The 23,933-nt window shown below is 31.8% G+C and overlaps 4 protein-coding genes and 1 long non-coding RNA gene across 7 annotated transcripts; 1 reads left to right on the top strand and 4 right to left on the bottom strand.

Annotated features, from left to right (window-relative positions):
• Positions 1-46: 46 nt before the first annotated feature.
• LOC103846575 (transaldolase) lies at positions 47-2,476 on the bottom strand. Its single transcript, XM_009123518.3, has 7 exons — positions 2,196-2,476; positions 1,704-1,875; positions 1,560-1,609; positions 1,158-1,458; positions 877-1,065; positions 610-792; positions 47-521 (listed from the first exon to the last, which is right to left on the bottom strand). Exons 1-7 carry the CDS (start codon positions 2,372-2,374, stop codon positions 276-278), a joined length of 1,320 nt encoding a protein of 439 aa, XP_009121766.1. The 5' UTR covers positions 2,375-2,476; the 3' UTR covers positions 47-275.
• A 627-nt stretch (positions 2,477-3,103) lies between these two features.
• On the bottom strand, positions 3,104-4,563 carry LOC103846574 (cytochrome b-c1 complex subunit Rieske-2, mitochondrial). Its single transcript, XM_009123517.3, has 2 exons — positions 4,282-4,563; positions 3,104-3,953 (listed from the first exon to the last, which is right to left on the bottom strand). The coding sequence occupies exons 1-2, from the start codon at positions 4,454-4,456 to the stop codon at positions 3,310-3,312; spliced, it is 819 nt and encodes a 272-aa protein (XP_009121765.1). The 5' UTR covers positions 4,457-4,563; the 3' UTR covers positions 3,104-3,309.
• Positions 4,564-5,045: 482 nt separating this feature from the next.
• LOC103846573 (ATP synthase subunit O, mitochondrial-like) lies at positions 5,046-6,451 on the bottom strand. Its single transcript, NM_001302006.1, is given in 6 exon segments — positions 5,046-5,174; positions 5,256-5,342; positions 5,429-5,541; positions 5,627-5,870; positions 6,099-6,146; positions 6,338-6,451. Coding segments are annotated over 6 exon segments (735 nt in total).
• A 3,941-nt stretch (positions 6,452-10,392) lies between these two features.
• LOC103846571 lies at positions 10,393-14,475 on the top strand. Of its 2 annotated transcripts, XM_033282159.1 has the most exons (4): positions 10,393-10,397; positions 13,241-13,451; positions 13,664-13,942; positions 14,163-14,475. In XM_033282159.1, exons 2-4 carry the CDS (start codon positions 13,318-13,320, stop codon positions 14,248-14,250), a joined length of 501 nt encoding a protein of 166 aa, XP_033138050.1. In that variant the 5' UTR covers positions 10,393-10,397; positions 13,241-13,317; the 3' UTR covers positions 14,251-14,475. The 2 variants fall into 2 exon arrangements, with proteins under 2 accessions (XP_033138050.1, XP_009121763.1); XM_009123515.3 differs by lacking the exon at positions 10,393-10,397 and having other exon boundaries at positions 13,222-13,451.
• Positions 10,522-12,970, bottom strand: LOC103846572. 2 transcript variants are annotated; one of them, XR_001956637.2, is made up of 5 exons: positions 12,153-12,970; positions 11,727-12,016; positions 11,229-11,528; positions 10,853-10,967; positions 10,560-10,705 (listed from the first exon to the last, which is right to left on the bottom strand). It is a non-coding gene; the product is annotated as an uncharacterized LOC103846572 (long non-coding RNA). The 2 variants fall into 2 exon arrangements; XR_628695.3 differs by having other exon boundaries at positions 10,522-10,967; positions 12,153-12,684.
• Positions 14,476-23,933: the final 9,458 nt, after the last annotated feature.

Genomic DNA, 23,933 nt, shown 5'->3' with positions numbered 1-23,933 from the left:
GAAGCTAACACTGGTTTATGTTCATATTTAATTGTAAATCTATAAGTTATATCGAAAGTAGCTTTTTAGTATTTGAAAATTAAACATCCATCATACAAGAACAACAAGACAAGAACCCAAATTGTGAACATGAAACAAAAGCCATTATAACATCTCCAGAAAAGCATAGTGTCCGTAGAACAAAAGCACAAAGGTTCTTTTTATTTTATTACCACCGTAAACAAAATGAAGACAGAAACTCAAACCGTGAGGACAAGCTTCTTTTTTGTGTTCATTCAATGGCTGGCTAATTTGAGAGTGTTGGCCTTCTCTTGTAGTGTACCAAGCAGACTCTCAAAACTCTTTTTGAAAGAGTCAACACCTTCTTCTTCCAACTGTTCTCCCACCTTGTTCCAGTCTATTCCCAGCTTCTCTAGTGCACTGTATATCCCTTCCGCTTCTGACACATTCGCATCTATCGTCCTCTTTACGGTTCCATGGTCTATGAATGCTTCCAAGGCTTGATCCGGCATGGTTGACACCTAAACCCCCAATAAAGAAACACTTGTTTACAAAATCTAGAGCCTAGGAGATGACGACATACAGTGTCAAACAAAGAAGATGACTTACAGTGTCAGGTCCAATGAGAGGAGCAACATATAAGGTGTCAGAGTAAGCTGGGTTCTTAACACTAGTCGATGCCCAGAGAAGCCTCTGCTTCTTGGCACCTTTCTTCACTAGAGCCTCCCATCTTGGTCCTGAGAACTTCTTCTGGTACAGCTTGTATGCTAATGCAGCTTGAGCCACAGCTGCCTGCAAAGAGTCACATTCTCCCTGTGTCATACTCTATAACAAGTGACTGTGTGTAAGATTGTCACTCATGAACCTAGCTTTTACCTTGCCACGGAGGTCTAAGGCTTCTGGGGTACCAATCTTCTCAAGCATCTTGTCCATAAGAGTATCCACTCGACTCACAAAGAAGGATGCAACACTGGTAACTCTAGAGAGGTCATCAAGTCCTGATGCCTCGAGCCCATCCAAATATGCATCAATCACTGCCTCGTATCTAGCTATTGAGAATATAAGCTGAAACAGAAGAGACCAAAAGATATATATCAGTTAAGTCCAACGTGAGAAAAGAACATTAAGATAATAAGCACATCAAAATATGCATTTACCGTGACATTGACACTTATTCCAGAAGCAATGACATCCCTGATGGAAGGAATGCACGGAGCAGTAGCAGGGATCTTGATGTAGACGTTACGACGGTCAACAACCTTGTGAAGATATTTAGCAGCTTCAACAGTGCCGTTGGTATCATCAGCAAGCCTAGGCGAGACTTCAACGGAGACGTAGCCATCCTCAGCTTCTGTCTGGTCATAGATTGGCTCAAAGAGCTTGCAAGCATCCTGAATATCCTTCACCACAAGCTCCCAATACGCACTCTCAATGTCCTTTCCTGATTCCACAAGTGTCCTAATAAAGTTCCCAACCAAAAAAAAATCAAGATAGAACAAATCAGAATTAAACTCTAAAGAAACATATGATTCTAATGCATGTTATAGTAAAGGAGTTACCTGAACTGATCATTGTAAGCATTTGAAGTGGATATGGCTTTCTGGAAGATCTGCAAAGGTTTTTAAACAGTGAAGGAGTTAAGACAAAAATGAACAAGCAAAGAGACAAAACACATAGAGAGAGAGATGGTTATATAAAGTTACCGCAGGGTTGCTAGTAACGCCACGAACACCACGAGCAATGAAGGGGAGAAGATCAGTGACGGGACGGCAGAGATTATCATACCAAGGACTCTGACCTTCCTTCTCGTATAGATCGTGAAGAGTCGTTCTCTTTGCAGCACTTCCGTTTCCACCAGAGGCTGAACACCTCACACTGCAAAATATCAACCAAAAGAGAAACAGGACACAATCATCAACAAAGACAAGATTCTGCACAAACAACACGTAGTCTAGCTTGTCTTAATCCATCTTATCAAAAAAAAGTTAATTACTTTCTACTTTTCAATTAAACTAGTCTACAAAATGGACCAAGAAAGAGAGACTATACAGAGAAAAGGAACATATAGTCTAAGCTGTTCTGAATCAATACTATTACAAAGTTAATAACTTTTCTAGTTCCGATTAAAGTATTCTACGAAAGGAACCAACTTGAGATTCGAAACAGAGCATACAGAGAGAAATAGATAGACTTACAAGAGGGAAGGTCTGGATGTTTGGTTGTGACGAAGGGAGAGATGAGAAGAAGAGGAAAGCTTAGCGTTCAAACTGCGGAGGTTGACGAAGGATCTTGGTACCAAGACGGAGGAGGAGGAAGATCTGGAGTTGGTGGAAGTGGCGGGTGTAAGATTTGCGAGATTTGAAATGGACGCCATTAGAAAGTGATGTTCTTCTTTGGTTTGATCGGAGGAGGATAAAAACAAGAAGAAATGGTGTGGGGTTGGTGAATGATAATGAGTTAGGTGGAGGACGCAAACGATGAATATATCATTCTATTTTATACATCATTGATGATAGTTGACCATTCACACGTCCTAATGATGTCATATTTTCATAAAATCATGTAATAAAGTATTAATAATCCATTAGAGCTAGGCTAATGGCGTCTTATGATAAACACGAGAGGTTGCTTTAGTCTTGTAATTAGGAATGGCTGTTGTCACTTTGCAAGGGTCACGGGACTCTCGGGACTTTGGCTTTTGTGTGTGCCACCAGGACACCTGAGTATGGGTAAGCTAGAGGTGCTATTGTCCTGATCCAATCGCTAAAAGGTCAAACCTTTTTTTTTCCCAATCTATTTCATGTATCAAACTATATATTTTGTAGGGCTTTTTTGCTCAATAACCAAAAAAAAAGAGAAATTAGATTTTGGGAGAGAGAGTAGAGAGAGATAGGAAGAAAAAGTAGGAGAGATGGGGGGAATTTGGTTAGATTTTTAATTTTGTTTTTTTTCTTAGCTATTTGGCCTAATTTCCCTATTTTGTATCCAGTTTTGTAGTGTGCAAACTCCTCATTGTTGTAAATACAGCTCTTAATTTGTGATGCTGAAGCCTAGAAAATTTTAGATACTAACCGATCTCTCACATACACAGGAAACATAGGAGTTATAAAGGGATAAACACTATGAACCGAGTCTTTCACCATTATCATCATCAAAAAACAGAGCTGATTGAGTACAAGTTCAATAAATATGACAAGTTTTTATTTTTCAGCAACAAACAAGACAATCTTGCTCTAAGTTGCCGGAATATAAAAAAGGAAATAAGAAACAAACAGATGAAACTGACTGTTGTTGTGCTTTTATTCGTCATCAACCAATGAGTAACTTGTTCTCTTCCAAGAAGCTGTATGTTGGCACTTCCAGGTTATACGGTGCAGGACCTTTCCTAATCCTTCCTGAGATATCGTAATGCGAACCATGACACGGACAAAACCAACCTCCATAATCACCAGCATTCGGCAAAGGGATGCATCCCAAGTGAGTGCAGACACCAACCACCACTAACCACTCCGGATTCTTCACCCTGACAGCATCTTCTTGCGGGTCCCTCAGAGTTCCAAGATCCACACTATTAGCCAGCTTGATGTCATCCTCCGTTCTTCTCCTGATGAAGACAGGCTTTCCACGCCACTTCACTGTCACAGTAGTTCCCGGTTCGATGCTACCGAGGTCAACCTCGAGGGATGCAAGTGCGAGGACGTCTTTACTTGCGGACATGCTGACAATAAGCTTCAGAACAAGAAGACGGAGAACAGAGGCGTAGACAAACCTCCCGCCAGACAAGACGAAATAGGCGAAGGCACGCTTGCTAGGGTCACCAGGTGGGTAACGCTCATGGTTGTGGTCGTCATAGACAATCTTTGAGTTAGGCGTCTTGACTGCCTCCACCGTGGCTGCAACTTCCGAACCAAAACCTACCTCATTCCCTTGGGTAAGGACTTGAGATGCCAAACCTATAAGATAACCGACAAACATTAACATAATTGGGAAACTTTTTCTCACCAAACAAAAGGATTATCTCAGATTCATCACAATAATAATAATAATAATAATAATAAAAAAAGCTCAGAACAGGTCAATTCATATCCGATCATTTACGTCCAAGCTCTAATAAACCGTCTAGCACTCAAACACTGCGTCGATATATGATAATTGGAATATCAATTAATCCCGTGGTAAATACAAAATTTGATTTTTTAATAAAAAGTTACTTTCAACCAACCACCTGAAATGAAAATTGAAAATTAATCTAGAGAGGGAAGGTTGTAGATTTGGGGAAACCTCTTATAAGGCTCCGGTGGTAAGAATTGAAAGACGAAAGATCAGCAGAGGGAGCAGATCTGGGGGCGGCGGAGGGAGAGGAGTCGATGGTATGATCTCGGGAAAGAGCGAAGGTGGTCGCGGTAGAAGATCTCTGCTGAACAGACAAAAGCCTCCTCCCTGCAACTCGCAGCATCTTCGCTTCAACGGGACGAATCTAGGGTTAGAGATGATGAATGAATGGCAGATGCTAACAAAAAGATGACTCCTTGTTGGAGATCAGTTTGGTTTTTGTTTTACTATTTTTTTTTTTTTTTTTGTATTTAAACCCGATTTAGGCTCCTAATGGTGACTGCGGATTGAGCGGTGCGGAACAAGCAGTTCAACTGCGGTACGATTTTAATAGTTATAAAAACATATAGATATATGGTATATGTAGAAATTTTTGTTACTGTTAACTGAGGTACGTGACGGTTATAAACATTCGAAGCCTTAGTTTATAATTTTTACCATTACTTACTCAGGGTAAAACAGTAAAATATACTACCCAACAAATGGCCGTGGCTCTCACTCTCATCTTCATGTTTGACCAAATTGACTATTTATTCTCATATGTAAAATAATCTTCAAAAGCTTATTTCGAAGCAAACAACATTTGAAAACAAATGCAATGACAAATTTTCAAAAACGACAATATATTGTTTCCCAGGAGGGACATATAATTATTTTTGTCAACTGGTCGCAGCATCACAAACACGTTTCTTAAGGGAAAACTCTCAGGATTTTCAGAGGTTGCTGAGGTCAACAGGTTCACGGAGGAGCCTCTCCATCTGCTGTGCTCTTGTCCTGATTGACATGTCCAACACCTTTTGTTGAAACTCCACTATTAGCCCTCCGTAGATACTCGGATCAATCTGCCCACCATATACATTATCAACATTTAGATTCCGGATTATTAATAACAAACATGCAGTGAGCCATCACATCACACCTACCTTCTGTTCCACAGTTACTTTCTTCCCTTCTCCAATGATCTCCTGAAGTGTCTCCTTGAGTTCCTTCTCCTCAGCAGGGGGAAGCGGCTGTTTTTCACAAAACATTTATTTTACGAATACACACTCTTGGTTATGGTTTTTTAAAAGATAATAGTGTTAAAATTATAGCTTACCATGACGGTGGTAACCAAGACTTTGACGTCTCCCCTATGTGCTGTTGTCAGCTGCATGAACTTTTTGACAATCACGTCTAGGTTCTTCAGCTTTCCATTCTCCGCTAACAAAGCTGTTTAGAAAAAGAAAAAAATTAAATCAGTCACAACAAACAGCATGGTTAACCAAAAATCATCCAAAAACTCAATTTGACATACAGAGGAAGTTCTTGGTGGGTTCTGCAAACTTTGCTTTATCACAAACATCGACAATAGCAGCCAGTCTTGTCTCTCTAGGAACAGAGGGATCCTTAGTAAACTGTGAGAAAATAGGACTTGTCTTCATAGCCTCAACCAACTCAGAAAGATCCGACTCAATCTTTTCCAAGGAATTCATTTTCACAGCTGCAATGTACAGCCACGAAGCAAAGTTGCCAGATTCACCAACTAAAGCCACAGGCACCTGATAAAACAACACTACGCAAATGCATAAAACCACAACAAAGTATAAAATCCAAATAAACTGTTACATCAATGCATAATGCAGCTATTCATCGATTCATTTCATGCCTTAACCACAACAATCAAAGCCATTTCGCGATTCTTACATATATGAAACACTTTAATGTCTATAGATGCAACCATCCTTAGCTAGTAAAAATTGACAACATACGAGTGTGTCTGTACGTACCTTAACGTTGCCAGTTTTCTCAGCTGAAGCTGTTGCATAATCTCTTAGCTGCCACCAAAACAAAAAGTCAAAAAAAAAATCAAAAGTAAAGATTAGTTGATAACATTCTCCGGAAGCCGAACAATGTACGCTATAATACGATAACCCCAACGGGTCGACTGATATTGTTCAAATCGATTTCTAGCAAAAGAAAATGTAAATTGGAGTCGAGATTCGATTTTCTTAAGAAAACGAGTTACCGCAGGAATAAGTGGCCGTCCACTGGGAAAAGATCTCGCGGAGGAGATGGAATCTGAGACGGCGATGGTCTTGAAGAGGGAGATCCCGGATCTGATACGACCAGCGAAAGCCATTTGTTGTTGCAGATATCTGATTGGAACCCTAGTAATGTTTTAAAAAAAAACAATCAGCTGTTCTGTCGAGAGTACAGCAACTGGTCGGATGAGGATAGGAGACTTAGTGTATTGGGCTTCAGTGGGCTTACTCACGCTTATTTAATTGGGCTTACTACAACCATGAGAAATATTTAAACATAGGCCTTTGAAGTCATGTAATAGTACTCTTTTGAACGATCTCAGCATTAATTAATTCTGAACGATCTCTACCTAACTGGAACAAGCAGAGTAGCATGAGATGATGAGTGGGATATTAAGCCTTGTATATACACTTACATACGTTTCCAATGTTTTTTTTTCTACACCTGTTTATCATACTCAATTTCATTTGATTAAATTGCATAAGTATCTATGCAGAACATGCTATATTGTACATAGGATAACAAGAACAATTTAATAGTTTTATTTATAGTGTATGATTTTTGTAGCATAATATACTACACAATGGACTCGCTTTAAAATTCAAACTAGATTTTGACCCGCCCTTGAAAGGGCGGGTATATTTTTTGTTTTAACGTTTTTGAGAAATAACACTTTTATATTTATGTTATTTTTTGTAATCGTATTTATATTAAATGTTGATTTAATTGAATATAATTTTTGGTAACTACATTAAATATGTCAAACTGCATAACTATTCACATACTATATGCATTTCAGATTTTTTTTAAAAAAAATTATAAAGTTTGCAATATATTATATTTTTTTATTAGTTACCTAACATAATAGTCAAAAATATCCGTACTTAAAAAGATCTGAAAATTAAAGTCTCATACTCTATTAGACCTATATACTTAAACTTTCCTTAAAAAATGTTATATCCGAAAACCAATATGAAATTCAACCTGCACCGAAAACTGAACAAAATATTTGAAAAGTGTTTGAAAAAGATAAATTCTAATATATTATGTTATATATCTATATATATGGTTAATATGGTCTTCAATAACTTTAAGTAAAATCACATTTAATAAATGTTGTTAATTAAATAACTTATTTAAACTCTGTTAAGCTAAATGAGTTTATATAAATTTTCTATTTCTATTAAAAATCCAGTTAAACCCTATTAAATCTTATTTTAACATTATGTGCTTTGTAAATTAATAGAGAGTTAAGTTTTTTAACTCTGAAACCAGAATATTATATTTAGTTACATAAAATAAAGAATTATATTTCATTTTTGAAAGAGTAAAACATGGGAATAATTAGTTGGACATAACACTTATAAATTGGCATGATTCTGATTTAATAAAATAGATTTAAATTTTAATATCTATTCTATTAAAACAGCAGTGTGACCCATTGATAAAAGTAGTGTCCAACAATTATTCACTCATAACCAACTTTAAAAAAATAAACCAACTCTTTTATAACCACATCAAAGCATATTTCGTATATTGCAACCTCTTATTTCTTTCCTATATTCATGGAACCCATGACTCCCTCTTTTTTTGGACAATAAGAACCGTAACTCCATCTAAACATCTTATGTGAACTTATAATTTATGTATTTCATTTTAAAATTGTTTTGTTTAATTAACCAATGCAGATGATGTAAAAATTATATTTTATTCTCAGTGTAGAGATTTTGGATGGGGGTGGTTCGTAGTGATTTTTTTCTACTCAGTCAAAAACACAGAATGTTGAAATTTTTTTTGTATAGTGTTAATTTGTGTAAAATCCTACTTATTCTTAATTGTTTATGGTTTTTTGTTTATAAATTTAAGAACTATGAAGAAAAAATGATGAAACAAACTAAAAAGAAGAAATAAAGAGCGGCTAAATAAAGTTTACATGGAGAGAGAGAAAGAAGAAGACTTTTTAATGCTTTGACTTTTATAATTTCTTATTGGAAAATACGAACATCATAATGAAAAAGAGATATACATCGACCTAAATAGGACGAAATTTTGGTTGTTTAGCGAATTCCAGTATTTCATTAAATAATGAACAGCTTTTAAGTGGCTCATTTAATCAATACATTTTATATTGAAAGCAAATAATATAAATCCACTTTGCAAGTCCAGTAAAATTAAAATTATTTTTATTATATAATCAAAAATCCAAACAATAAATGTACAGATGTAATAAAGTACAAAATATGAAAACTTTCAATTTATAGAAATAAAAGTATTAAAAAAAAAATAGGTTTTCAAAACTAAAAAATACGCATTTTGATTATAAAAGAATATGGATTGATGTAAAGAATAAAATTGCTTAATAATTACACAAGAATTTGGCATAATAATTAATTTAATTTATGAAACAGTTTTTAAAAAATTTAAATGCTAAAAAGGAAATTAATACACTTACAATAAAAATATAAAATTAATATACTCACAATGTGTATATATATATATATATATTTAACAAAATATATTAAAATTATTTTTTCACATTTTTTAAAAACATTGTTCATTCTTTGGGACGGGTTGTGGCAGGTTGGATTTAATATTGGTTTTCGAATATAACACTTTAAGAATTGTTTGGGTATATAGTTTATGTCTAATAGAATACGAGACTTGATTTTCCTGTCGATTCCAAAATTGGTTTTTTTATACAAATATTTTTGACTAATTATGTTAGGTAACTATTAAGAAATATAATATGTTACAGACTTAGAGGAATAAAGTTTAAAAATAATTTCTGAAATACATATAGCATAGTGTATAGTTATGCAACTTGACATATTTAATACAACTACCAAAAATTAAATTAAATTTAACTAAATTATGATTAAACACAAATATGATTGCAGAAAAACACAAATATGATTACAAAATATAAATATAAAAATTAAATGTTTCAAAAAAATAAAAACAAAAATATACCCGCCCTTCGAAGGGCGGGTCAGAATCTAGTATGATTGTTAAAAAAACAGTATATGATTTAAATAGGCTAATATATACCTTAACATTCATTAACTATGTTGATATTAGTATTACTAGTGGCGGAGCCCCCGCGCAAGCGCGGGGTCATTGACGGAGTTGTGCTCTATCTCATGTATGCAAGTGAGATATCATATTAAGTTGCGTTTTGCTGTGGTCACTGATTTACTTACACGCTTGCACGTTGGTTCATTTGTTTGTTGTTTAAGTGTTGTTTTAAATAATGTTCATGTTTCGATATATAGGTGATTTTTTGTTTTGTTGGAAAAATCAAGAACGTAAACCATATAGCTTTAAGACGGGCACTTCATACCAGACACAGCGGATACAGCTCAGTAGCATCTCAAGATACTTAATCAAAAACCATATCAAATCATGTCATATACTCATATGTAATTCATACACTTTGTACCAACAAAAGTATGTTAATATAAATTTTTATTTAGCCAAATAAAACTAACATGTATTTTAATTTTTAGATGATATTTATCCTTAAACTCAAGTATTGAGGAAAAAATAAAAATAATAATGAAACATGTGATTAATAAATAAATATCATTTTTAAATAAAGATTAAAAAATAAAAGATTATAAGATATTGAAAAATTGGAAAAAAATCTCTGTTGCATTGTGCATACGTGAGTTGAGTTTGTTTGGGCATTTAGGACTAAAAAGGAAGATATATTATTGCTAGAAAACTAACTGTTTTGTTTTCCCGACGGTGGGCCTGAAAGCCCAAATCCATATGACGTAAGTGAGGCATTTTTCGTGAATTTGCCGGCCTTGTGTATGTCGGAATAGCATCTGATTTTTCTCATGTGCCTGTGTATGATTGTGTTCTTTAGTTGGTGTAATATATCTATTAAAGTAAGGTTTTGGGTTATTGTTCAGAATTGCTTACCTTTGCCCTTTTGTGTTTCTCTCAACTCACTGATTTTCTTCGACATCTTTGCCTTCATCATCAATACATAATAAAGTTGGAAATTGTTAAATTGCTGTACGTGATGTATAGTTTTAGTTGAACTTAATTGTTATCCGTTGAGTTGATTTTTAGTTCAGCTGACTAACATATATGTATATGTATGTTATAAATTTGTTTTTGAATGGTTAGCAGGGGGGAGAGGTGATCGCTAGTAGAATAGGTTTTACTTTGTTAATATTATTCATAGACACTCTCAGTAATAGAATATGTTTTACTTGGTTAACTTTATTCATAGACTTAGGATAGCACGCTCCTATACAAAAAATTTAGTTAACTACCAAAGACATACCTCTGAGAAATGGTTAACTACCAAGCACTCTTCTTTGCAGACAAAACACATAAACTGTAATATAAAAGTAAGATTTATATATAAGGACACAAGTCAGCTACTGGGAAAGAGTTTATCAAGTAGGACAAGTAAGTCCTATTATTTTAGCCAAGTAGACAGCTTTCAAGCAATTAATGTAAAATTCCAAGCCGAAAAACATACAGCACGACTCCTGGAATTCGGGAGCTCTCGAACAAATTTCTCAAATGCAACTAATCTGACTCTACCCTTGATCTCAAGCAACATAGATCACTCTTTTGTAGTAGTCTTTTGACCACTGTCCAAAGAAAAATATCAGATTAGTAAATATGATATGAGTGAGTTTACATACTTTGACATAAAAATCAAATGTCCTATAATGCGAATGAGAAGCTTATAACATCCCCCATGCAGCTGAGAAACGGTGTAGTAGTATAATATCTTAGATCAGTCAGCAAAATGAAAATGTTTCAAATATGCAAACCCAACTTTGGAAATGTAGATGAAACAAAGTAGTGAGGTAGGTTTGCTATCACTAATGGAACCATTGATTACAAACCTTTTCAGAATGCCGATGACAGAGATCACATAAAAAACACTCAATTGGAGGAAGAGACCCAGTGGCAGCATGCATCTCACCATCTACTCTGGCACCGTTAATTAGGGCAGAGCCATCACTATAGTTGCTCAACTCATTTTTGACTCCCAAGTGTTTTCTTCTTAATGTTCTTTGGTCGAGACCAGTTAAGCGAACTTGATCAAACAGAGATCTCCACTGAGCCACTATCGGCTCCATTTCCACTTGGAACTCTCATTTGTGTGTTTTCCTTACCAAGCTTCTGATATCCACCTTTGTGTCCTGCAGAACAACCAATTGAGCCATCTTGAAAACAAATCAATATAAACTAATATACAAAAAAAAAAACTATACAATAATGCACTAATAATACTGAATCAAACATGATCAAATTTAGTCTCAGCCACTTACCAAGCAAATCACATAAAAACTGTAGACTAATATACATAAAAACTATACACATATACATAAAGAATATACCTTTGTCATCTCCAATGAGCAGCAGCACGTTTGTGATAAAGAGATATCTTCATCATCAATTTCTATGGTTGTGAGTAATTCTTGATAATTGTTTTAAAGGCCTTGTAGCCGCATACCCATCTCTATCTCCTTTAAAGCTTTCTGCTTCCTCTCCTTACTCTCCTTTTCTTCTCCCAACTTCGACTGAGGTTCATGATCCAGTTTTTGTTTCTTCTCTACCTCAGGCTCCTTCCTTGGAGGCACAACCATCTCATCCTCCCTGATCCATCGCTGCTTCACCTGCCTGAATCCTGAAATTAACATTCAACAAAATTCCAAAAGTTGCATCACTATCTAGAATTTTAATTAAAGTATTGAGATTTTGACGGTGACTATGGATCTCCTACCAAATATTTATGAAATTAGGCTGCTTAAAGGAAAAAGAACCTCTAACTGAAGAATCTGTCGTTAGTTTCTTCGACATCTCATGGCATTAGAAAGCATCCCCAAATGGATCCGAGACGGCGTGTGGACTCGACCCAAAATCTTGAGCGTCTGCCAAACATGATTGTATCGGTGCGTTGCTTGGATCGATTATAAACGTTGACGACATCATAAAGCTGATTCAATCCTATCTGGGTAATCTGAGAATCAATGCTCTGTTGTAACAACGTTTGTGGATTTGAAGAAGAGGAGAAAGAAGAAATGGAGAAGAATAACTGAAAAGACAAGAAAGAAAGGGTTAAGTACGTGATCTAATTTAAAGCATCCAATGAATAAGAGAACATAGGTTTCATTTTTCAGATTGGGAGAAGACGAAAAGATCGAAATAGATGGAAATATCGATAGGAGATATTTGTTTTGAATCGAATCATTTGATTATTTGGCTTTAATAATTTTGTGGGACCCATTGAGATGAATAATTGCCTACGTGGATATGTTTAGGAGAGACTAAAAACTCTTCTATGGTCTGGGCTGCAATTACGGTTTGTTGGTTGCTGATATATTTTTTATTGGAAACCCAATCCACCAGTGACGTGGCAGAATGAATGGTTGAGAATATTTTGCCCATGTGGCATCCTTTAGAACATCCAAAATTAGCTTCTTTTATATAGTGGGATTATTGGGACTGTGTTAATGGTGTTCATATGGGTCCTAATTTAATATGGTCCATAATAGATTAAAATGATAATTTGCTCTAATAATTATAATTCGAATATAGAACAGTGTAATATAATTAAAAAGAAAAAAATGATGTCAGAAAAAAGAAAGGACTGATTATTGTTGAATGAAACCGTAGACTTTGACATAAGTGGGTCCGGAAATGAGAGAATCAAATGGAAGTTATTAACAAAATCATGGTTATATAAAGAAATAATAAGTGGTGCAGTTACAAAAAAATGACCCGTAAATAAAAGTTGGTTATATAAAAAAGTAATAAATGATGCAGTTATAAAAATTACCCCTAAATAATAGGAATACATAATTGAACACAACTTTTATCAATTGGTCAATCTGCTGTTTTAATAGAATAGATACTTTTTAGCTCTTGTTAGATAAAGAGAGCACGGAGAGTGAAGCGACGTCGTTTTGGGTTTAGGTGGGAGAAGGTATGTCGCTGGTAGACTACGACGATTCTTCTTCATCCGACGACGATGTCTTACCTGCTGCGGCGGAGCACAAGGAAGCTCTCACACAACAACCGCAACAGAAACAGAAACCCGCTCCAGCTCCTTCAATTACACGGTAGGTGATTTTAGGGTTTCCCAATTTTTGGATTTTTCCGATTACGAATCTGTTCCCTTTGTTCTTGTTATTTGCAATTAAAGCGCCTTAATTTGCGTACAGACATATCAAGTGCTGTTCTTGTCTTAGAATAGACACGAATGTTCATTCAAGTTCTGATATTACAGTCAAAGTTGGTTTAAGTGTAGTTGACCGTTTGTGTGTTTTGTTAGGAGATCTTTAAAGGAGAAGGAAAAAAGTGAAGAGCTTCCTCAGCTACCAGATGCTTTACTTCTTCTGGAGTCACCGAGACTCACACATGTGAGTGGAAATGACCATGCCTCCGTTGTTGCAGCTGCAATGGCTGAAAGTGCATTACGGAAACGAGAGTTCAATGGGAAATCTTCTTCTCTTCCTCGTCGTTCCAAGCTACCTAGAGGGAATCTGCCTCATTTCAAGAATAGCCCAGATACTTTGGGTAATGTCCTTGTGCCTCCTCAGCTCAAAGGAAGGTTAGAGTCCATGAAACATGGCTTCTTTCATCTCAAATATTTCACTTTATTTTATCTAACAAAAAACTATTTAATAACTATGGAGAGTGTTGCTAACAATCATTCAAAGTTACTTAGGAGAGAACAACAGATGCTTTCATGAATTGTGTGTTTATGAATTATCTTGTTTGAAACATTTATTTGATGATCGCATAACCGTTAGGACTATGTATATCTGCAGGAGCAATGTTGCCACAGAAGATATGAGCAGGCTTTTTGTGAAAAAACGACTAGACTCCTCCAAGGCAAGATCTCCTGATCAGGGATAGTTTCCGTCAAACTTAGGATGGTTTTGTTTCTTTCCGACTGATTCCATAAAACAGAGTGTGTGATGGAACTTAACTCTTTTCAACAGATCACTTGAATATTTTATTCAATAGTAACTTATAAGACAAACGCTTGTGAAGCCTCCATATTATTAACATAGTAGGACATGAGACGGATGAAAGGTTTTGTAACAGTAACAAAGTTATTATAAACACATAAGCTAAACATATAGTTTCATAAAAATCAATCGTCACTGAAAGGGAATAAAAAAAAACACATGAAGAGCATTGAGCGAGTGAAGCTAAGGCGCTGCTTTACATAGACAAGAGACTTTCGATGTGGTCTGGGATGATATCGAGTGTTTCCATAGATCCGCTATCAAGTCCGTGGCGTCTAATCTCACCATCAAGTCCTTCAAACAAGGCTTCTCTACTGATGTTTCTCCTCGGATCGAAATATAGAACATAAAATGATTCAAGAAAAACAGGTGTTGTAAAAATAAGCTCACCAGCATTAGTGACACCCATGAAACGTATACGATATCTCGATTCGCTCTTCGGTTCAAAAACAAGGCGTTGATGCGTCCATTCATGTCCATCTTCATCTTTCAAAATATAGAGATCAAAACCACCAGCGGGATGAATCCTTTTAACTAAGGCTAGCTTTCCCTCATAAGGTAACATGTGACAACGCAACTTACAAACACCCTTAGGATATTTTATGGGACTGAAGGTTTCAGATTTGACATCAAAGCTCATTATTATAGGTTGATCATCAATATGAGCTCTATAATACACAACTCCATTGAAGCATCGTCCCCGTGAGTCATATGGGTGCATAGGGGGTTTAGTTATTGTTCTCCATGATTCTTGAGCTCCAAATGTAAGGACCTGAGTCTGTAGTGAATATCGGTGTATAGATAATACCTTGTGTTTACCCTCCAACATGTCGTACCCTAAATAAGACGAACACCAACTCGAGATGTGTTCATTGGGAGGTGGTGGTAAGACAAAAAACCGTCTCAAGCTTGGGTTCCAAATTTTAAATCCGTGACATAAAATCAAGCCATGGACGCTGTCTGAACAACGTCGATAGTCCCAATCATTAGTGTTTGTAAATCGACAGCTGAAAACTAGTGGAGAATATGACCCGTCAGGATTCTGGTTTTGAGGAAACGAGAAATTGATTGCCTTCTTCTTTTCTAGTGCAACGGTGAGTAGAAGACTTGGTTGTCGTAACGAAGACCGAGACGCGAACAAGTTGATAAAACATGGAAGTGTGATGAAAGAAGACCATAGCTTTGACACACAACCAAATCTTACAATCGATTTCACAGGAAGTCTTGAGAGTATCTCCAAGGTAAGATCAACAGGAATATGGTCTACTTGTGATCTATGATGATCATCGTCATTTGTTTCTCTCTTGATCTTTCTCCTCTTCTTCTCCCGTTCTTCGTCCATTGCCGATAATATTTTGTTAATCAAAACCCTAATTCTTTCTTGTGTTTAGAATTTATATATTGTTTTAATGGAAAACCAAAACTTAATATCTTTGATAAATAAATAGCATTTACAAAGATGTCCAATTTATATTTTAAATATCTCACTAGGATAAAAGTAAAACCTATCTATGAATCAAACCCAAATGAAAAAAAAACCTTTTTGGTTTCTCTCCTCTCCGTTCTCTCACTACAATCACTCACGGAGAATGGGATGAGACGAGGTTTTTGCTTTGTTTTCTGATCTTTTTTTATCAGATTCTTTGGTCTGTATAATACCTTTGAAACTTTAAAATTATTTGTATTTTACACTATGATTTTCATATTTTTCATAATTAATATAAATACATGATTTTTTTTTATAGATAACTAACACATATCTATATTATTATTTGCGAAGTAAATTTTTGCAATGAAGCTCTCACGTTGAAAACTAGAGTGATTAATATCGTTTATACCCTTAATGAATAAAATATATAAATAAATTAAAAAAATAAAAACGAAATTTTAATTAATTTTGATTAGATAATTGATTATTATTAAGAATAGTAAGAATTATCCAAAATCTGAAAATATAATTTAAAAAAGAGATAACTTCTATATATATTGTATTGTTATCTGAAAAAGTCTTTAAGTAAAAAGTTAAAAACAAAAATTCTATAACTAAATATTAATTAAATAAAATTATTAATTATATAATTAAAAATAGAATATTGAATTATCCAAAATCTAAAAATATAATTTAAAAAGATAATTTCGATATATATATATATATATATTGTATTGTTACCTGAAAAAGTATTTTAGTAAAACGTTAAAAGCATAAATTATATAGTTAAATATCAATCAAACAATTTTTTTTAATTATATAATTTAAAACTATTATTTGTGAAGTAAATTATCGCAATGGAGTTCTCACGTTGAAAGTTAGAGTGGTTAATATCGTTTAACCCTTAATGAATAAAATGTAAAAATAAATTAAAAAATAAGAACGAAATTTTAATTGATTTTGATTAGATAATTGATTAATATTAAGAATAGTAAGAATTATCCAAAATCTGAAAATATAATTTAAAAAATAGATAACTTCTGTATATATTGTATTGTTATCTGAAAAAGTCTTTAAGTAAAAACTTAAAAACATCAATTCTATAACTAAATATTAATTAAATAAAATTATTAATTATATATTTAAAAATAGAATATTGAATTATCCAAAATATAAAAATTATAATTAAAACTGATAATTTTATATATATATATATATTTTATTGTTATATGAAAAAATATTTTAGTAAAACATTAAAAATATAAATTATATAATTAAATATTAATAAAATAATTTTTTTAATTATATAATTAAAAATATAATATTGAATTATTTTAAGATTTATTTTAGTAATGAATCTCTACTAATAAAAGGGAGCTTTTGAGGCTCCATATGGCGTCCACATCAGCGGGAAAAATTTCTCCCGAAAGATGACACGTGGCATAAAATATAGTTTTACATTTTAATATTACTTATTTTCGAAAATTGTAAAAAATATGTAAACATACACTCTACTAATAAAAGGGAGCTTTTGAGGCTCCATATGGCGTCCACATCAGCGGGAAAAATTTCTCCCGAAAGATGACACGTGGCATAAAATATAGTTTTACATTTTAATATTACTTATTTTCGAAAATTGTAAAAAATATGTAAACATACAGCATAAAAAATGAAAAATCTACATTAAACATATGTAAGATTACTATTTTCACTTAAAAAAAAAGACGGCTTATCTCCATAATGTAACATTACCGTTTTATAAAAAAAAACAAAAAACATTATATATAATTTTAAAAATAATAAATATATGTAAAACATACAACATAAAAATGGAAATACTACATTAAACATAAATATGTTTGACTAAAAATGGAAATACTACATTAAACATAAATATGTTTGACTATTTGTTCAAGTTCTTCTATTAAACATTGCCATTTTACATTAAAAATGGAAAAATACGTAAAGATTTAAACATCTATCTTAAAATATAAAATATAGACATTAACTAAATATAAAGTATAAGAAAGAGAAATACTCAATATATAAAAACATAAATAATAAGTAAATATTATAAATATATAAATATACGAATTATATATACAATAATAAGTAAATGCACAATTTAAAAAAAAATGGAAAGACGGCTTAATTCCATAATGTAATACTACCGTTTTATAAAAAAAACAAAAAACATTATATATAATTTCGAAAATAATAAATATATGTAAACATACAACATAAAAAATAGAAATACTACATTAAATATAGAGTAATTGGCGTAGATACACCCATAAACTCATGTAATTTGCTATATAACCTTGAGGCTCCATAGAGCATCCACATAAGCAAAAAAAACTTCTTCCGAAAAAAGACGGCTTATCTCCATAATGTAACATTACCGTTTTATAAAAAAAGTCAAAAAACATTATATATAATTTCGAAAATAATAAATATATGTAAACATACAACATAAAAATGGAAATACTACATTAAACATATGTAAGATTACTATTTTACATTTTTATTTTAAAAAATAATATGTAAACATACAACATAAAAAATGGAAAACAACATTAAACATATGTAAGATTACCATTTTTCACTAAAAAAGACGGTTTATCTACATAATGTAACATTACTATTTTGTAAAAAAAAACATTATATATAATTTCGAAAATAATAAATAATATGTAAACATACAACATAAAAAATGAAAATACTACATTAAATATAGAGTAATTGGCGTAGATACACCCATGAACTCATGTAATTTGCTATATAATCTTGAGGCTCCATAGAGCGTCCACATAAGCAAAAAAAACTTCTTCCGAAAGATGACACGTGGCATAAAATATAGTTTTACATTTTAATATTACTAATTTTCGAAAATTATAAATAATATTTAAACATACAGCATAAAAAATGAAAAAACTACATTAAACATATGTAAGATTACCCTTTTTCACTTGAAAAAAAGACGGCTTATCTCCATAATGTAACATTACCGTTTTATAAAAAAATTCAAAAAACATTATATATAATTTCGAAAATAATAAATATATGTAAACATACAACATAAAAATGGAAATACTACATTAAACATATGTAAGATTACTATTTTACATTTTTAAAAATAATATGTAAACATACAACATAAAAAATGGAAAAACAACATTAAACATATGTAAGATTACCATTTTTCACAAAAAAAAACGGTTTATCTCCATAATGTAACATTACCATTTTATAAAAAAAGAAAAAAACATAAATATAACTATTTGACAATTTGTCCAGTTCTTCTATTAAACATTGCCGTTTTACATTAAAAATGGAAAAATACATTAAAATTTAAACATATATCTTAAAATATAAAATATAGATATTAAAAAAATATAAAATATAAGAAAGAGAAATACAAAATATATAGAAAAATAAATAATAAGTAAATATTATAAATATATAAATATATGAATTATATATACAATAATAAGTAAATGCACAGTTTTCAAAAAAATGGAAAGAGTACATTAAATAAAATGGACATCTATCTTAAAATGGTAGTAAATTATGTAAAAATGAAAATACCACATTAAACAAAAAAAAATATAGTTTTACATCAAGAAAGTCTCTATAAAACTCATTATTCTATCAACATCAACCTCACACTATAAAAAAAACTTCATAGCACTCGAGCAAAAAAATGGTTCCACCATCAAATATTGCCGTCCCAAAAACCTTTAATGACCTTGAAGGAGATTTTTTATAACAACAAACTTTTTGTTAGGTGGATTCATTGTTGGAAAACCCGCAACTTCCAAAAGCCAAACTTATTCATGGGAATTGAATTGCTTTTCTTAGACTCAAAGATATTCTTACAAATTTAAATTAATCTAATCCATAATTTTAATGTTAATATTCATACTAACTCTTTCATGATCAAACCATTACAGTTAATAACCATTCAAGCGTTTATCCCGAAACACTTCCTTTCTCGCCGAATCAGGTATTGGTTCATGTTGGTTTAGTATTGTTTTTGGTTTATTAACCGGTTTAGGATGGTCCTATTGTAAATATAATTTAAGATGGTTTAGCATATATTATGCTTAAAATAACTTAAATTAAATAATAGTAATATTATGCTTAAAATATAATTTTAGAGAGTTTTTAAATATAGTTTACAGCACATTATAGGGGATGAATTTAATTTATTAAATTTATTTATTACTTAAAACTAAGTTTTTTAAAAAACATACTGAGTTATAAATATCAATTATGGATTGGTGAGTATAACATGAAGACAAAACTATAAATATTTGATTTTCAAGATAAGAAATTCAGCTTTTATTCAGTTACTCAATATATAATATCTTAAATTATTTTTTTTTTAAATATACATAAATTTATATATATAGATTAATCTTCCAAACTTAAACTATTATATTATATATGAATGATGTTTTTAAATAAAAATAATTTCTAATTAAAAACAAAAATAAAAACAACAAATTGTTATTTTCAAACAATGGAAGTAATTTACATTATACTATCATTTAACAAGTATTAGATATGTTTTGATATATCATTATTTTCTATATCGAGAAAACAATAAATTGTTAAACAGCAATATCATCTAGGTTAAGTATACGAACAACACAAATTCAAACATCAAAAAATATTTACATAAACATTATAATACAATAATTTAATCAAAAAATACAATTCAAAAAACCAATATTCAAAAGAATAGTTATATACTTAATATTTGAAAATCAAAGATATTTTTGCTAAAATTGTACTTACCTGGCCAAGGAGATCGACCATCTTTTTACGGATGGATCGATTGTTGAGCATGTGGTCGATCCGAAAATACTCTACAGTTTAATTAAATATCTAAAACATTTATTTCAACACTCAACGGATAGTTTTGCTAAATATGATAACTAGATAGCCAACAAAATTACAAAAAAGATATTTAAATAGTAAAAAATATGTTAATTTAACGTGTTAAAATTTAAAAATAAATTTTAATTATGACATGCATCTTAACATTTATCTAAATATATATATCATACCTTAAATATAAATAATTTAACAACTTAAATTAAAAAAATAATAAAAATCCCGGGCGTAGCCCGGGTTAATCCCTAGTCTATATATATAAAAATATGTTTGCCTCTCTCCTAAGCTATACACGTGGAAAGTCACTCTCTGACAGACCGACACGTGTTTCTGGATTTTATTTCTTTGGCTAGACTTGAGTTTAACTTTGGGCTTATACTTTGAACAATTGACAGGGTTTCTTACTCTTTAATAATATAGAATGTGTTAATTATTTCTTAATACATAGTAGATAAAACAAAAAAAAAACACATATTACGATATGGACGTTATATTATCATCAAAGCAATCTTTATCATATGTACCTCATCCTGTGATAATTTATAAAGTAGCAACGAATCTATGAGTTCAGCAAATTTGCAATTAACTACTTCAGAATTTTAAGTATATAAATAGTCAACAGTAGTATGTTGAATATTATATTTATATGATTTAAAAGTTCTTACAAATTTTTATTTTTAAACATACACCAAAAACTTTATGAAAGTAAATATCCATTCAGGTTTTCAACCATTTCTAATACCACCAACGCTAAAAAAATTTAGTCAAGTGCACGAAAACTATAATATATTTAAAACTATAATAAATACATTAGTTAATGAAAAATCCTTTTTAAAAAATATTATGGATGCATACATAAATATTAAGAGAAATGTATAAAAAAAATAAAAGAAACAATAACTTGAAGAACAAAATGTATAATACTAAGAATATTTATGATTTGTGATCTAAGATATATTTAACTTATTGTCACAAAAAACTTAATAAAAATACATACTTTGTTTTAAGAACATTAAAAATCACGTTAAATTTTTTAACATTTTAAGATAAATTACGAATCAATAATATTAATATAAAATTTTATCCCAAAAACTCAGCACTAAATGCATAAACAAAAAAACAAACAAACCCTAAACCCTATAATCCTAAACATTATTCTAAACCAAACCTTAAACACAACCCAAACCAAACGCTAAACCTTTCCTACTACCTAAACCCTAAATCTTACCTAACCCTAAACATAATTAAAATTGATAATTTATATATATATATATATATATATATATATATATATATATATATATATATATATTGTATTGTTATATGAAAAAGTATTTTAGTAAAACGTTAAAAATATAAATTATATAATTAAATATTAATCAATTTTTTTTAATTATATAATTAAAATATAATATTGAGTTATTTTAAGATTTATTTAGTAATGAATATATATATATATATAAATATGTTTGCCTCTCTCCTAAGCTATCCACGTGGAAAGTCACTCTCTGACAGACCGACACGTGTTTCTGGATTTTATTTCTTTGGCTAGACTTGAGTTTAACTTGGGGCTTATACTATGAACAATTAACAGGATTTTTTACTCTTTAATATTATTGAATGTGTTAATTATTTCTTAATACATAGTAGATAAAACAAAAAAAAACACATATTAAGATATGGACGTTATATTATCATCAAAGCAATCTTTACCATATGTATCTTATCCTGTGATAGTTTATAAAGTAGCAACGAATCTATGAGTTCAGCAAATTTGCAATTAACTACTTCAGAATTTTAAGTATATAAATAGTCAACAGTAGTATGTTGAATATTATATTCATATGATTTAAAAGTTCTTACACATTTTTATTTTTAAACATACACCAAAAACTTTATGAAAGTAAATATCCATTCACGTTCTCAACCATTTCAAATACCACCAACGCTAAAAAAATTTAATCAAGTCCACGAAAACTATAATATATTTAAAACTATAATAAATACATTAGTTAATGAAAAATTCTTTTTAAAAAATATTATGGATGCATACCTAAATATTAAGAGAAATGTATAAAAAAAAATAAAAGTAACAATAACTCGAAGAACGAAATATATAAGACTAAGAATATTTATGAATTGTGATCTAAGATATATTTAACTTAGGTAGGGTTTAGGGTTAGTAGGGTTTATGATTAGGTAGGGTTTAGGGTAGGTAGGGTTTAGGGTTAGGGTTAGGTAGGATTTAGGGTTTGGTTTTAGGTAGGGTTTTAGGGTTAGGAAGGGTTTAGGGTTAAATAGGGTTTAGGGTTAGGTAGGGTTTAGGGTTAAATAGGGTTTAGGGTTAGGTAGGGTTTACGTTTAGGGTTTACGTTTAGGGTTAGGGTTTAGGTCGTATGAAGGGTTTAGGTATTATGGTTAGGTTTATGTAGGATTTCGTGTTAGATAGGGTTAAGGTCTAGGTTTAGGTAGGTTTAGGGTTAGGTAAGATTTAGGGTTTAGGTAGTAGGAAAGGTTTAGCGTTTGATTTAGGTTGGGTTTAAGGTTTGGTTTAGAATAATGTTTAGGATTATTAACCCTAAACCCTACTAACCTTAAGCCCTATTAACCCTAAACCCTTTCTAACCCTAAACCCCTTCTAACCCTAAACCCTGCTTAAACCTAAACCCTAAACCCTTTCTAACCCTAAACTCCTTCTAACCCTAAACCCTGCCTAAACCTAAACCCTACCTAACCCTAAATCCTTTCTAGCCCTAAATCCTACTAACCCTAAACCCTTTCTAACCTTAAACCATGCTAACCCTAAACTCTACCTAATTCTAAACCCTACCTAACCCTAACCCTACATAACCCTAAACCCTACCTAACCTAAACCCTAGCTAATTTAAACCTTACCTAACCCTAAAACCTTTTCTAGCCCTAAACCTACTTAATCCAAAACCCTACATAACCATAAACCCTACCTAACCCTAAACCCTACTAACCCTAAACCCTACCTAACCCTAAACCCTACCTAAACCCTACCTAACCCTAAACCCTACCTAACCCTAAACCCTACTAAACCCTAAACCCTACCTAACCCTAAACCCTACCTAGCCCTAAACCCTACCTAACCCTAAACCCTACTAACCCTAAACCCTACCTAACCCTAAATCCTTTCTAACCCTAAACCCTAAACTCTTTCTAACCCTAAACCCTACTAACCCTAAACCCTACTAACCCTAAACCCTACCTAA

The sequence above is a fragment of the Brassica rapa genome, chromosome A10 (assembly GCF_000309985.2).
Source record: "Brassica rapa cultivar Chiifu-401-42 chromosome A10, CAAS_Brap_v3.01, whole genome shotgun sequence".
Taxonomy (NCBI): Eukaryota; Viridiplantae; Streptophyta; class Magnoliopsida; order Brassicales; family Brassicaceae; genus Brassica; species Brassica rapa.
This window is presented reverse-complemented; position numbering and strand designations above follow the sequence as displayed.

Bases quoted from the DNA above. Each gene is read 5' to 3' on its own strand.
- LOC103846575 (XM_009123518.3), bottom strand. From the start codon at position 2,374: ATGGCGTCCATTTCAAATCTCGCAAATCTTACACCCGCCACTTCCACC. The intron at 1,610-1,703 runs GTAACTTTATAT...AAACCTTTGCAG, and splicing joins GCGTTACTAGCAACCCTGCG to ATCTTCCAGAAAGCCATATC. The intron at 1,066-1,157 runs GTAAATGCATAT...CTTCTGTTTCAG, and splicing joins GAATAAGTGTCAATGTCACG to CTTATATTCTCAATAGCTAG.
- LOC103846574 (XM_009123517.3), bottom strand. From the start codon at position 4,456: ATGCTGCGAGTTGCAGGGAGGAGGCTTTTGTCTGTTCAGCAGAGATCT. The intron at 3,954-4,281 runs GTTTCCCCAAAT...GTTATCTTATAG, and splicing joins CCACCGGAGCCTTATAAGAG to GTTTGGCATCTCAAGTCCTT.
- LOC103846571 (XM_033282159.1), top strand. From the start codon at position 13,318: ATGTCGCTGGTAGACTACGACGATTCTTCTTCATCCGACGACGATGTC. The intron at 13,452-13,663 runs GTAGGTGATTTT...GTGTTTTGTTAG, and splicing joins CCAGCTCCTTCAATTACACG to GAGATCTTTAAAGGAGAAGG. The intron at 13,943-14,162 runs GTTAGAGTCCAT...GTATATCTGCAG, and splicing joins CCTCCTCAGCTCAAAGGAAG to GAGCAATGTTGCCACAGAAG.